The sequence below is a fragment of the Anarhichas minor genome, unplaced genomic scaffold (genome assembly GCF_050575085.1).
Source record: "Anarhichas minor isolate MPS153535 unplaced genomic scaffold, ASM5057508v1 ptg000014l, whole genome shotgun sequence".
NCBI classification, from domain to species: domain Eukaryota; kingdom Metazoa; phylum Chordata; class Actinopteri; order Perciformes; family Anarhichadidae; genus Anarhichas; species Anarhichas minor.
The window spans coordinates 8,180,604-8,195,742 of record NW_027466460.1 but is presented as its reverse complement, the minus strand read 5'-3'; the positions used below and the strand labels follow the sequence as shown (position 1 = coordinate 8,195,742).

Sequence of the window (15,139 nt, the reverse complement as noted above, 5' to 3'; positions counted from 1 at the left end):
TTTTTAATTAGAGGTGTCAACCCTGTTTTCCTCCCTGGTTTTCACAGTAAACAACTGGCATTCTCGTTGCTGTGATTACGGAAAACCATAGCAACACTGTCCATTGTCAGCGTGGCAGAGACACAGGTCTCCACTTGCCCGTTTGCACTGAAAAACAGCTTGAAAATGCAAATGAGGGATTATTGAAATAGTCACATTCTGAGACAGAGGCAGCTCCGTGAGCATTCAGCACATGCCAGACACAAGACACAGCCAGGGCCTCCTCCTCCATGTTGGAAGAAACAGACAAGATGAAGAGAGGACACAGGGGACAAAACAGAGAGACGACACAGAGATGGAAAAACTGAGAGATAACAAACAGACATGACCACCAATTGACACTTCGACACGGCACCAGGACTGTAGAAACCGGTGCGATATCCGAGGTGGAGAGCCCCTCGGGAGTGTTCATTCAGTACAGTAAATGAACCGCTGAGACGTATCTGAAGTGATGCAAAGTGGAGTGATTTATTGGGTCAGCTCCACTGATGCTATGCTACATTCCCGACATGCCTCTATCACTGACAGAGAGATTAGCAAAATGCTTTTTCTTGGTGATATGCTGGACTCTAAAGGAGATAACACGGGTTAGGATTCAAGGCCCTTTTCTAGCAGCGATGGAGGACTCATGAGTGCTGTGTCCATGTCGATGATGGCTTTAAAGGAAAGGAGGAGCTCTTTGTTTCAGGTACTAAAAAAACTGGAAAAGAAAACGAGAGAGAAAAGGGAGGCAGAGCAATAAGGAAAAAATTATAATGGCTCTTTTTTTTTTTTACTGAGAAACTGTTTCTTAGGGTAAAGAGTAAGAGAAAGAGAGGCAGAAGTAGAGTGGTGAAGACTGTGACATGCTTGGCATTCATGCTGGCATTTAAACTGAAAAACCGCTCTTGGGTGGTGTCTCTTCTGCTAGGGAGGACAGGAAGCTGTGAGGAAATTGTTGAGAGTGACATTCACTCCTCCGTAGTTCGCACAGTGCAGCACCATGCATGTTGCTTAAGATGGGTAAGAAGAGGAGAAGTTGCTGGGGGGAGAGGTCGATCGACGAATCTCACCCTCCATTACTACTCTTGCTGGCTGATGGTCCACAGGAAGAAAGATAGGAAGGTGACTGGCCCACACTGGTGGGGTTAAATACTCCGGCTCTTCTTCTTTAGACAAAAGGAAATGGGTTAGAGGGGATGGGGGAGTGGTGGGAGGGGGTTTGATTGAAGATAAAGTAAAGGGTGGAGAAAGAGTAAGAAGGATAGCAGAGAGACACACAGAGAGACAGAGATGTAGTGAGAACGAAAAGCACCACCCAATGGATTAGAACACCTCCGACCACACCACATTCCTGGAAAGTAAAGAGGAACATTATGCAGCAAAGAGGATTACACTTGTGGGAACTGGACGTGACCTAAGTATCAGAACAATTCTAGGAGACATGGGAGAAGCAGTGACGGTGTTTTTGAATCTCCTCCTGCCCTCTTTTCCCTTCTGCAGTCCTTCTCTGTACTGTGGGTGAAATAGGATCGAGAGAATTACAGTATCCCGCTGATTCAGAGGATCCCTTCTTAATTTGTAATTTGGAGGTTCAAAGCTAGACAGGACTTCCCAGCTATCACTGCTTGACTACAAACACTTGAGCCTCAAGAATTTCAGACACTCCCCTCTCTCCCTGTCCATCTATCCATGCAGTAACCTTTCCTCCGGCAGTCAGGTAACAACACCTATTGTTAAGTGACAGGAAGACAATACAGCTACCTCGGACTGTTTTGCACGCTTCAAATCATTCAAGCCCCATTGAAGGATGCGGTAACTTAAGCTGCAAGGTTATGCAAGCCTACTGCATGCCTGCCAACTCTTCCCAAGACAAAAACACTTGCCGCAGAATATGGATGAGTATTGGTGTCAGACATTTTAGTAGCTAAGAACAATAATTCACTAAGAGTATCATGTAACCAGTGCAGCAATGTCCAAAAAGAGCTTGCCAGGTAAACAGAAAAGAAAATGAGGAACATGTTCCCTTAAATGGAGCTACGGTTTCATTCAAATTACAGGATTTAATGCTCAATACTGATTTGTTTTTTTCTCTCCACAGATCCAAATCTTTCTGTTCACATTTCTGTTTAAGTGACCTATATCTGACATCAGTGTAGCTGCATCTTTCTGCACGTCCACGCAATTGTTATAACATGGGATTCCTGCTTGGTGAAACATGTCAAATTTAAAAGAAGGAACTGAGTGAAAAGTCTGTTTGATGAGTTAATTTACATTTTAAATGACTGACAAAGAGGCAAATAAAGTCTTCAACTGTTTCCTACTGTTGGAGGGAAACCTACTTTAACACATTGTTACATTTAATAGAGCTCAGCTCACCAGTAAACTTCTACCTCTTCTAAAAGATCATTTATTATTTGTTACGACACATAAACAGACACTTACTCATTCGGCCAACAGGATTTGACATAATTCGGTTTCCCAGATAACACCTTAACGACGCAGTTTACACATTTATGTGCTGATTTATTAAATCGGAGTTCTACTGACAGCAACAAGATGCGGACTTAAGCAGTGGAACTCAGTAATATAGAAAAAGTCTTTTTTTTTTTGGAATAATGAGGAAAAACATATGAACATCCGATATGAGCTTTTTCACAGCAGTCGCATGGCCAATAATCAGATATGTATCGGATTTAGGACCACATATGAAAGTGGCCCAGATCTGATTGGAAAACCAACTGATTTCTGTGTCCACACACACAAACACACTCAAAAACTATATAAGAAATTACAAGTTTAATTTAGTAAACCTGTAAAATCAAAAGGAAATAAATTACAATAAACTTGCTGTGCTGGACTGCATTACAATGAAAGGTGTTTTGAATATTGCCAACCCACATTTAAATGTTTGTGCTTGATAACACATCTTTAGATTGTTTGGACAAAGGCTAAACTTGAACGATATCACATGAAATTGTAAAACAGGGAAGCTTTACTGAAACATGAGGCCATGGTATAACGCCACAAATCTGCCCCCTCTGCATGGTTATCTGATGGGATCTGAAACCGACACCCGTGGGACTAAATATATGTTAGTGAAATTCCAAATAGTGCACCATGCGTTATATATAATAAAATAGGATCTGTACGGTTTATCTCTTGAACACTGTTGTTCATTGAACGGAGCTTTTGCTCCATGATGGAAACAAAATCTGCAGGAGGGTGATGACATTATTGATCTGATTGCAACAATCACTCAACACATTCAAGCAAGGTGCTGGAATCTTAATGCTGCTTTAAGATATCCCATTCCTGTCTGTATCCATGTGACACCTTCCTGCCCATTCTCCGTGCATTTTCATTGGTTTCAGTAATAGAGGAGAGTCCTGCAACATACATCCAGTACATACAGTGTTTTATACTGTAAACAATCCCTCCTGATAAACATGTGTTCAACCTTCCTGCTTGTACAGGTCAGTTAAGGTCAAATATTACTTCATACCCCTTTAATGAACTTGTTATGAAAAAGAACATAGATAAAACAAATACAATTTGGGGTTATTAAATGATAATTTAGGGAAAATACACACGATAATGACATGCATGCAATACTTATTACTTGCAGCTGTTTGACTGTTAACAGCAGACAAGAAGAAAAACAGTGACAGAGAGGCATCTGTTTCTAAACCAACGACTCTAAAGTATCGCTCTACACCGAGACTGAATTAAACCATGCAATTTATTGGAGACATCAATGTGCCTTCACCAAGATAAAGGAGTGAAAGGTCCAGATATAGGTAATCTAACTCAAATGGAAGAGGTCTCTGCCTGTACGTATATCTGTCTGTCTTTTGATTTGCTCCACAACCGTTTATCTGATCGACATGCAGAGTAGAGCTCGTTTTGCGTCGCTCGCTACAATATTAACTCTTAAACTACTCAACGGCATTCCGTCACTCGCTACAGTACACTCAAAAGCAGAGAGCGGAGAGAGCCGGGACTGAATAATTATTCTAAGAACTGATAATGGAATAAATTGCATACTTACTTCAACCACAGCTCAAGACTATCAAAGTTGAAGTGGTATTAATTATATGCTGACAGAAAAGAGGGAAAAAGAAGAAAGCAGCATCTGCAGGCACTAGTGTTGCTTCTGATGCCAATCCTCCAGCAAAATATTTTTATAGTGTCTTAGTATCAGGTCAACTACACTTAATTAAATCCACCTGCACAGAATAATCATCTTATTAAAATGATTGGATCAGCAGGGGGGTGTTCTGCCAAATTGTTAAACAGATTATCCCTATAATGAGTTTATTTGTGCAGCGAGAGCTTATTGGTCTATCCTCACCATGCTGTATGACAGATCCTATTCTCATCAGCACCAAAGGTGAAGCTCTTTCTAAAAATGATAGGGATTCCCGAAGTAGTGCTTATTATGCTTGACAGTCGAGTGCCTGTTAAGTTAATGATGAACATAATCTGATTTAAATGACACCCATGCAGGTGTTGAGATTTTCTGTATTGGAAAAGCAATGAAAGTGAAATAACCACTGTGGTGAAATGATTTGGCAGGTGAAGAGAGCTGGTACTAAAAACAGACATGCAGTCCTTGAAGAATAAATCTCATGAGAATATCAGCTCATAAAAAGTTTGACAAGAGGAAAATATGGCTTTGATTCTGAGAAAGGTGAAATCAATACAATATCTGCTTTGCTTTGGGTTTGGTGTCAACACTGATGTTTCCTCTGTGGTTTGTTTTTGCTCCATAGAACCGGCGTTCCAAAGGTGTTAAACACTTAATCAGAATGCCTCTGGGGTCACATCTCTGTCCACGTCTCCCACTTAGAGCAAAGTGTGCAGAATATATCGCTCCACGTGGAGGTCGATATAAAGTAAGTGTGCATTACAGGGTTTTAATGCTTGATTCCACTTATTAATCATTAAGCATCTTCTTTGGGGACACCATCATATCTCTAAAATGGGAGTTGACTTTTAAACTTTTGCTGTTGTTGTTTTTTACAAAATTGAAGTTAAATAATTTGCTCAACGTGAGGGAGGTACTGAATTGGATACCAACCTTCACATGGTTCACATTGTTTTAAACTATTATTTAAAAAAAAAAATCAATCATTACTTAATATATATCAAAGAAACACAACAAATGTTAATTTTCTGCAAAATACAAAAAATGGAGGAGAGTTTAACTCCCAATCTGAAACCGACACCCGTGGGACTAAATATATGTTAGTGAAATATACACTAAACTTGCATGCTGACAAAGTCTGCTGATGTGCTGAACACGTTGTTTTGGAAACTTAATTTAATGAATTTAGTGAGCTCTTAACAGAACATTCTTTCAATTCATTATTTAAAGTCAAGACTCCAGACAAGTGGTCTGAAAATGAAAACGAGAATATGGAAGTTGAATCAACTTAAAACTTAGCCCTGATTATCCAACAATATATGGCAACAATTTTTGGAGATTCCTGACAAAAGCCCCAGGTCAGAGGCCAATCAGCGTTGGCTCAGCGTTGGCTCAGCGCTCACAAATTGCACTTGAGCACGCTGTGTGAACTGTTCAAAGTTGAGCTGAGAGGCTCGCCGATGTATCGCGGACACATTCCAGATATATAGCATGCTAAAATTCTGGACCTGTCAGGAAGAATGTCGGGAAGCTACAGCCAATGAGAGTGCAAGACGCGTGTTGAGGGGAAACCCTGGGGAGGGGTCATCTATAACGATAGAAACTTTACTGTGTGTGTTGTAATTGCAACACGGACCAAAGTTGTTGTTGCAGCTAGAGGAAACAGACTATAAATAGTAGAGACGCGTGGAATCAAGCTATTATGTGAACGCGCGTGCCGACGACAACAACAAGCATGACTACGAGCATGGTATCACATCATGTATCTAGTCACATCACGTATGTGTTTTCATGACAACGTGTAGTTTGACATGACATGACTTTGAAAGCCATGTCATGTGAGCTTGGCTTTAATTGATGTCTGATGTTTTCACTGTTACTACTTGACCTTTAGCAGCATCGAGGTCAGGGAAGCAGCCCTCCTCCCGTTGACTCATCAAGATAAATGATGTCGGATATTGGAATGCTTCAAAACGTTGGCCACCTGAGACATCAATAGTAAACCTCAAATCAATGTTTAATGGAGGCTGCATTTAAATGAGAAAATCTAATCTATGGTTTGACAATAATTAAATTGGTTTGCATGGCATCTGCCAGATCAAAAACAGAATCCAAGGTTATCTCCACCTAAATAGGCTGAAAGGGCATGTCTGCCACTCAAAGCTGAGTAAGATAGAAAGCTCTGTAAAACGTCTAGAGCTCATTGGATAAATGAGGCTTCGATGGACACTTGAAAGTACAGTTTCATCTTGAAAGGCCTTGGAATCACATTTGTCAGATAAGTATGTCTGAATGATTGGAAACAAAGTCTATTGTAGTTGGATATGGGACGACTTTTTTCCTCTCCCCTTTGTTGCAGATGAAGACAAAGTACAGCCGTCTGGCCGGGCAGACAGGAGCCACCTATAGCCTCCAAATGCAGGATGAGTCGTTTGGAACATTCCGGAAAGGATTTCCACACCTCCACACCCACCTCAGCCCTTGTTTTTAATTACACACTATCTTATTCCTAGGTCTTAGGGCATGAATTCCGCAAGTATTTCCAAGCTGCTTGGACTAACTGGGACGCTTTAACGCTTTTCAACATGTCCAATCTGTCAATGAGGAAATTGGACAAAAAGTCAAACACACACACAAAACACACTTTCCATAGCATCGGTTGCACTCAGCCGAGCAAAGTTATCTCGGGTCTGTAATTGAGACGTTATCTTCACAGGAGAGGATGCACCCCAAGGATTATTCAATATGGCCTTACCACTCATTTCCATTTGAGCTGAATCAGTGCTCTCTCTCTCTCTCTCTCTCTCTCTCTCAACTTTAATATGCTGGTGTTGTGCGGTGAAGCTCTGGCCACGATAAACAACGATTACCCTGCCATTGCTCAGGGCAGCGGTTCTCCTTCACTTACTTTTCATGTGAAAAATATGCATGTCAGCAAGGTGTGCTAATATTATGACTCTGCCTCATTTTTGGTGGTGTATATGTCTTAACTTTAGTACCCTATGACATATAAAAAGTCACATCCACCTGCAAAGTAACAGAGTTTTTATGGAGTCTACAAGTTACGAGCGAGATCTCACCTTGATTGCAGGTCTTGCCAGTGAAGCCAGGGTGGCACTTGCACTTATTGGGTCCCACGCAGTCTCCATGTTTACAGCCAGGCTGGCACACAGCTGTTCAGAGAGGATTCAAAGAGGAAGAGACAGATCAGTGCAGCGTCCTGGCAGACTACTTGTTCCAGATCAGGATGACAAAGTACTTAATCCTACTGCTCCTTGACTTGGCTGTAAATGATCTGTTTACTTCACATTACAGCAATAACAGAATGAAGCCTCATTCATATAGGAAATGTGTTTGTTTCTTTCTCCTTGTGTGACAATGTTATTATCATTGACTAATGGTAACAGAGCAGCCATTCTCAGCTAACCACATCATTTTTGCATTGAATGGAGCTGGAAAAGTTTTATTGTCCTTACTGACACTATATCATTTCACACTGTGTGAGATAAATGAGAAATGTGACCTTTTAACACCGAGCAAAGTTTGAAAAGTGTTTTTCCTGGTTTGAAAAATACAGCGCTGATATTTACACTGGCACCCAGCCAACAAAGATTTCCTTGGCAAATAATATTTCCCCCTTAGACTGAAGCTGAAACAATTAGAGCACCAAAATAGTAGATTATAATGAATACCACAGAGCTGCCCTGCAGATCGTACGTAGTGTGCAGATGGTGGTATTTTGAGTGTGTACAGAAACGTGGTAGCTGGGGGAGATGCACGGCTTCACTGACTCTGCGTTCTGTCTCAGTGCGCTGTAGGCGTATACCCTGCTTATCCGACTGTGCTTACTGCAGCTTGCTGCTAAACATGTCTGATATACGGGGGTCTCAGCCAAGTGTTGCTAATTTTCATTAAAAGCTTCATTAATTCTGTCATAATACATTGCAATCAGAGGACTTTATCACTTTTTGATCTCATCAGAGGCCCAAAATTGTAGTTTGGATGCTATAAGACAGTTGAAATTGTCCTTTGTCTTTAAGGTAGGTGAAACTTTTTTGCTGGACGACCCTGCGTTAATTTGCATTTACATGATGTACAGTATGCACATTGACTCACAGCAATCCTGCATAACTTGATGCTATTGTGATGGCGTTGGATGTTCTTGTCTTGGATTGTGCAGCATTGTGGAGATACTCACTCTTTAAATGCTTCCTGTTTTCATTTATTTTTTCCGAAATACTAGAAATAAGTTGAAAGCTGCTTAAACACATACTGAGGGACACCTTATAGAACTGACGAAGAAAGGGCTGAATAATACGCTCTTTATTTGAAATGCATACTTTGAGAATTGAGTTACAATTTCCATTCATACACATTCAGCGTGCAGGGCCACAGTTCTATCCTGAAAGATCATCTTTAGCTGCTCAGATTTCAGGTCTGTAACATTGTTCAAACTGAATTCAAAAGCACGAAGGTATGCGATGAATCCTTTAACTGGAGTCGATAACATCTCCAGACTCATTCCACTTTATTTGGCTTTGTAATCAAATAGAAAGAAAGTATTGTTAGCCCACTTGGAGAGGCCTGTGATATGAGCCAGGGTGTTAGCACACCGAGCAGTCAATGTTCACAATATTAAAAATGGCTGGAGGAAAAGGAAAAGAGTTTATTAGACCTTGGTCTGGTCAGCAGATGAAATGAATGAAGCTTGTGATGTTGTTAGTTGGAGGGAAGTCAAGTGGAGGGCTTTTTGTTATTCTCCTACATGGGGGAAGACTTGATTAGCACGATCAGAGGCGGCCATCAACAGGCTTTGCCTCTGAGGTTATTTTTAAGCCTCTTGCCTGCCAGAGAGATCAGGGAAACGGCCAGTGTTCATTAACCACAGCAGAGGACACGGACGACTAAAACGGTCGTGGCAGCTGGAAGGCCAAACATAGCATGTATGACCCTCGTTCCATGAAAACATGCCAAGTGATGACACACTTTCACTCTGGTTTACATCAGCCATTCCTCAGGACAGCTTTCTGCTGCTACTGATTCTTTTGATTTATTGGCTGTTCATGGATGCCTGATGGTAAACACAGGGGAAAGTATTACTTTTTAATTCATGCTGACATTGTGTATGAATGTTTATAGTAGTTTAATGCATGACTTCAAAGGAAGATGAGAAAGTCATTACATAATCAAGTTACATCATCTTGCAATCAACTAAGTAATTACCTAAGGCTGCTTGTAATCATTATTTCATTATCGGTTGATTTGCTGATTGTTTTTTTTTTCCATTGTTAGAAAAGTTCTGTCTTTTAAAATTGCTTGTTTGTCAGACTAACAGTCCATAACCCAAAAGTAGTCAAGGTGTAATTATATGCTTTTCAAAGTAAGAAAAGTTGAAAATCCTAACTTTTGAAAAGAACTATTTGCATTTTGTCTAAATAAATTGAGGAATAATCTATCAAAATGGTTCAGCTGATTACCAAATCAATCCTTATTACATACTATAATGAGGACAGGTCATCTTGTGTCTGGGGTTTGAATTTGTTCTATTTAATTTGTATACAGTGAAATGTCATCGATCGACCAGGTAATGTCACGGTGAATATTTCGTTTACCCAAAGGATGAAGTATGAGGACATTGGCATTCTCCACCCGACTGATTTTTATGTAGTTACGTATGCAGAGCATCTCCAACCGCAGTAAAATACTCCGTTTTTACACTGCACCATGCAGATGGATATATTGCGGACATATTCATTTAAAAAAAAACATTATGGATTTAAGCTTTAATGGTTTCATTCGTATTTTATGGGGTCGACTGAAGGGGCGGTTGTATCTTAATAAAACTAAAAAAACATCAGTATAATTCATGTTAAGACACAGCTTCAGGTGAAAACAGGTCCTCAGAGTGTAAGCTGTTTGCATAGCTCTAAGGCCGGAGGGCAGAAGATGGCCGCTACCATGGGGTGTGAGGGGTTCGTGGGGGGGGGGGGGCGGCTTGACTCTATAAATAAGTGAGTGAGTCCAGGATTCAGAGGATGTGCCCCCAGCAATTCATGTCTATAGCACGATTATTTCAAGAAACATGTGGAGCTAACCTTGGGGCTGGCACCTTATCCCGGCTACTCTGTGAGTTAAGGCGAAGAGAGCTGAAAAACAAACAGCCAAACAAACAAAGGTTGCGGGTATTGTTTAGTCTTTGAGAGCAAAAAAATGAACATGATGTTAGAGGGCAGAGCCTGGTCATTTTGACAAGCAAACGTTCATGAAAAAAAAAAAAAAAGAAAAGACAAACACACACAGTCTGGAGTTCTGGAGTCACACATATTCCCACTTGCCTCGAGGGAATAAGCACATTTTGAATGCATTTGAGTTCTAAAAATTAAAAAGATGTCAGAATAAAACCACCGTCTCCGGGGATGTTCTCTAAATGGACGTGTATGAAGAAGCTTTCTTTCGCACTCTGTGAATTAAAATTTACACCACTGCGCCGAAAGATGAAAGCACCACCAGTATCATTCAAGGAGCTCTCCGTCCTGGTTCTTCAATATGAAAATGAACGCTGCAGCTAAGTGACTGTGAAGAGACATTAGTTCTTTAAATCAGCACTGTGTCAAAGTGCCTTCAAAGACTGTGGCAAGTAATTTCGAAACATGTGCCTTTTATTTGCGCATATATTCTCTCTAATTTTTACAAGCACACCCTTCCATTTTGTTTTCACCTAATTACGTCAAGCAGATGAAAAGGCACACTTTTCGACTGGCCTTCTCAGCCCAGTGATCATGAAAGAAAGTGGAGCAGACAAGGGAACTGCACAGACAATCATGTGAAAGTGAATTACTGAAACTGAGATATCACTTTTCTGCTTTGGTTGCTCACTTTGTTAGCTCGAATTACTAATTCAAAAGTTCTGCTTTAATCCTGTCCACACCATTTGTCGAAACAAAGGTCGCACTCAATCAAACTAAATCCAAGTCCTAGTGGATTTGTGAAATCCACTAAGACCTCTGAGGAAATGATGTGTGATCTATTTAATATGGAGGTGAAATTAAAGTCACTTTACAATGCAGAGAAAATAAATATATGTCTTTCTACCAAAGCTGTGTTTTATCCTTTTGGATTAACTCAGACAATTCTGCAAAACCCAAGATTACATTCAATAACATTTTTTTAATGTTTAATGCCAATGTTTTCTTCTCTGTTTCCACCAAGCCCCCAACTTTATGGAAGATCAATGATAAATCACTAAATTACTCCTTTCAAAATATTTCTTTAATAAACAATATCTGCGCATGACAACTATGATATGCTTGGCAAAGATGCTTAACTGTTTAAAGGATAGTTAAGGTTGAGCAACTAAATCACTTGGTTAAAGTTGTTCAATAAGAAAGTCAGAGCATATCTATTTCCTCCACACTTTTAATAGCAAAACCCCAGACAATTTTGGCTTTTCAGAACGTGTAATATGGATGAAATTAGTTTAAAATTAACAACCTCATACCAAGGTCTTGTATTACTGGAACTCAAATGTATTAAAAGATCGAAGCTCCTGCTACTGACTGAGTCATGGGATCATCAAGAGTGGAAGAGGTGAAAAGTACTTTTACTGTTGACTGTATCACACTGGAAATGCAAATGTTCAAATGCTCACAGTAGCAGTAAAGTGTTCATGATGGCAGCTGGTTGGAGTAAGTAGCTTCAAGTGTGGCTCTGCCTGCCGGATGGCCTGTCAGAACATTATAAGTGGAGCTTCAGTCTACTATAAATCTAAAGCCTCTCTCTCTTTCTCCATCTGCCTGGTTTTCTTGCTCGTCTCTCTCTCTTTCTCTCTCTCTCTCTCTCTCTCTCTCTCTTTCCTGACACCCCCCCCATTTCCCTTACACCTCAGGATTTTTACTTCCCCCAACTTTTAGTCCTTTCCCTCCTCTCTCAGCGTTGATCTATTAAGTTTCTCATTCTTTGAAAGAAGTCTCACAAACCGATCGCCTGAGCTCCATGCCTGAGAAAGCCACAATCCTATAGCTTCACTCTAATCTCTTCTATCGCCACAAAAAAAAACTAACCAAGAGCTAGAATCTGCACTGACACCACACACACACACACACACACACACACACACACACACACACACACACACACACACACACACACACACACACACACACACACACACACACACACACACACACACACACACACACACACACACACACACACACACACACACACACACACACACACACACACACACACACACACACACACACACACACAGGAGTACTGATTGTAGTCTCAAGTGAATGGATTTGAGTCGTGCACCCCAGCATGAGCATTTGGAAACATTAAGGCAAGCACTCACCGAGGGATTTAACTCACAGAACAGATTTGATTTTGTTGAAATAAAAAGCGGTGCAGTGAAAAAAATACTTCAGCAGCTCGGTATGGTGGTTAAACTCAAACTCATTTTTTGGCTGAACGTGGAACATATGGGACTCCAGAACAACAAAGAAAACATGTTCACACACTGTTGTTTGGCTGGTTATGTAATTTATGCAAACATGACTTTTTTTTTTATGTGACTGTGTTTGATTTATTATAAAATAAATCTCACATATGATGATGTATCGTCTCCCTTGATTTCTAGAAGCAAACAAACAAATGTTTTGTCATGTGGCAATCACTGTTTGGGATTTAAGTGGGCAAAAAAAATGAGTAAATGTATCATGTCTTGCCCCCTTAATTAACTAAGCTTAATTAAGTAATTGTCTTCTTTCTCGTCTTCATTCAAAACCCCCACGTCTATTCCACCTTGAATCTCTCTGGGAACCTGTAACTGCAGAGAGCCCAGTACAGATGCACTGGGAGGTATTGGGCATTGAGATTGCTGACTCCTGCCAAGAGGATTAATGCCGAGTCTGGCTCCATGTTCAAACAAACAAAATCCAAGGATACAGCACGGTCTCAGTGAAACAGTGCTGCTTTTTCCTACATCATTCCAGCACAGACTGTGTGGTTCAAGTGTCCAGGCCTTGGGGAAAGGTAGGAGGTTCTATTGCAAAAAGAAAACCTCTACTTTCCAACCATGAAATCAACCCCTCTCAAGCAACGAGGTCCGTCATCATTAGCATAACTTGTTTTTCTGACACCAAGTGTTTATGTTAGAATAAAATTATCATATTTTGTTTATAATAAAGATGACGCAAGAGGTGAACAAAAGCAGATTTGTCTTGCAAAGACCTTAGATGAGTCTAGCTGGGCTAAAAGGAATACAAAACGTTGAGGCCATGAACTCAAGTAATATTGTTTGTGTTCAGCAGAACAGAATAAGAAATCTTCAACATCAAGTGCAAAATGGCACTTGATGCAAATACAGAACTCTTTTAGCTGCAGCAGCACAGACCTTTGGGCCCAACAAGCAGTGTGTGACATGTTTCCCACAAAAAAGGATACAAAATACAACAGATAAACAAACCTATAGCATGGCATGATGAGCCTCAATACATGATTAAAATATGGTAATATCAGCAATGAAAAACACAAACAGAAAACATTATTTTAACAAGCTATAAATAAGTGGGTAGAATCAACATGCAGAGTTTCTATAGCAGGAACTTAACAACCCTTAACATGAAGCTTCCAATAAGAACTTGTAAGGCTTTGGTGCTGTAGGTTCTTCTTTGTGTTTCATAAATCTCGACATGCTTCGTTTGGTAGATGAGAGCAATTGTGGGACAGACGATGATAGGAGAAGTGGCACTAATCCGGACATTGATTTTCTTTCACTTCTTTGTGAATTTGAGATGGAAAATAAAAGACAGAAATAAGGAGAAAAAAAATCCATAGAGAGATAATTGAAGGATGAACTTGTGAAATCTACCGGTCTGAGGAAGGGGGAATGGTCATCTCCAGTGCACCAACAATACAAACTTTGCCAAGTGGTCCCGGCAGTGAAATGCTGGTTACTGCTGTGTTTGTTGTTGACACATTGGCTTCATTAATCACAATTGCTCTTGGGAAGTAAACCATTAACTTTATTTCCCAAAATGTCTAACAAGTTGCTTGTTAACCAACTTCCTGCTGTGGAAAATGATGCATTCACATGGAATCAGGCAGACAGTAGACGACACCCCACATATCTGTTTGTGGCGGTCCAAAGTTAAAATATTGAAACTTTTTGCCGTCCTCCGTGATGGAATTTAAAATTTGCAATTGAATGTTACGAAAAACCTGCACTCTACAGCTTCACGCTTTACTAGAATAATTACATAAAATAGTAAACACAAAATAATTCTTATTAGAATATAACAAACCCCGCCACCACCATTGCAACATATCATGCGTGTTTCATTTTGGCTTCCTTGACTTTTTGTTTTACCCGTGCCGTCCAGAAGCTGGTGTTACCCATCCACTGTATGCCTGATTCCATGTCAATGATTAAACCTCCACAACAAAGCAGCAGCTATACCAGCACAGGCACCAAGCCATGCAGACATATGTGAGGCAACTGACCAGATCTGACACCCATTTAGTATATTCACAGTCACACCTCCCTGGGTAGTATTATAGGAGAGCAGAGGATCTTCACACAATGTAAATATGTCGGAGAAAACACGTGTTAATATTTCATACAGCTTATGTGACACAGGTGTGTGCTCATGACAGGACACATCCTCTGAATCCTCAAGTTGACATTGCAGGATATGAAGATGAATTGAGGATTAGTGCAACCTGACGACACTATGGATTGTTTTTATACTACTTGGCAGCGTAAGCTATAGCTTGTTTTTGCACAGCAGTAATCTATAATCAATTTCCCATCTACCCTTGAATGTGTCCCCCTGCAGCTATACAGTCTCTCCCTCATTATGGCCACCTGCAGTGTGATAATAAATGTCAGCCTTTACTCCGGTCCAACCAGCCATTGTCATCAATCTTTACTCAAAGATTGTCCCAGGTGTGATGCTCTATTAGCTG

General features: G+C 40.4%; 1 protein-coding gene across 1 annotated transcript in view; it reads right to left on the bottom strand.

The window, feature by feature from the left end:
- npnta (nephronectin a) overlaps positions 1-15,139 on the bottom strand; it is a 43,811-nt gene that overhangs the window by 19,891 nt on the left and 8,781 nt on the right. The window contains exons 3-5 of the mRNA XM_076091320.1: positions 10,264-10,314; positions 7,249-7,341; positions 1,092-1,187 (exon numbers count right to left, since the gene is read on the bottom strand). Of these exons, the coding sequence (XP_075947435.1) occupies positions 1,092-1,187; positions 7,249-7,341; positions 10,264-10,314 (240 nt within the window). The remainder of the gene's footprint in view (positions 1-1,091; positions 1,188-7,248; positions 7,342-10,263; positions 10,315-15,139) is intronic.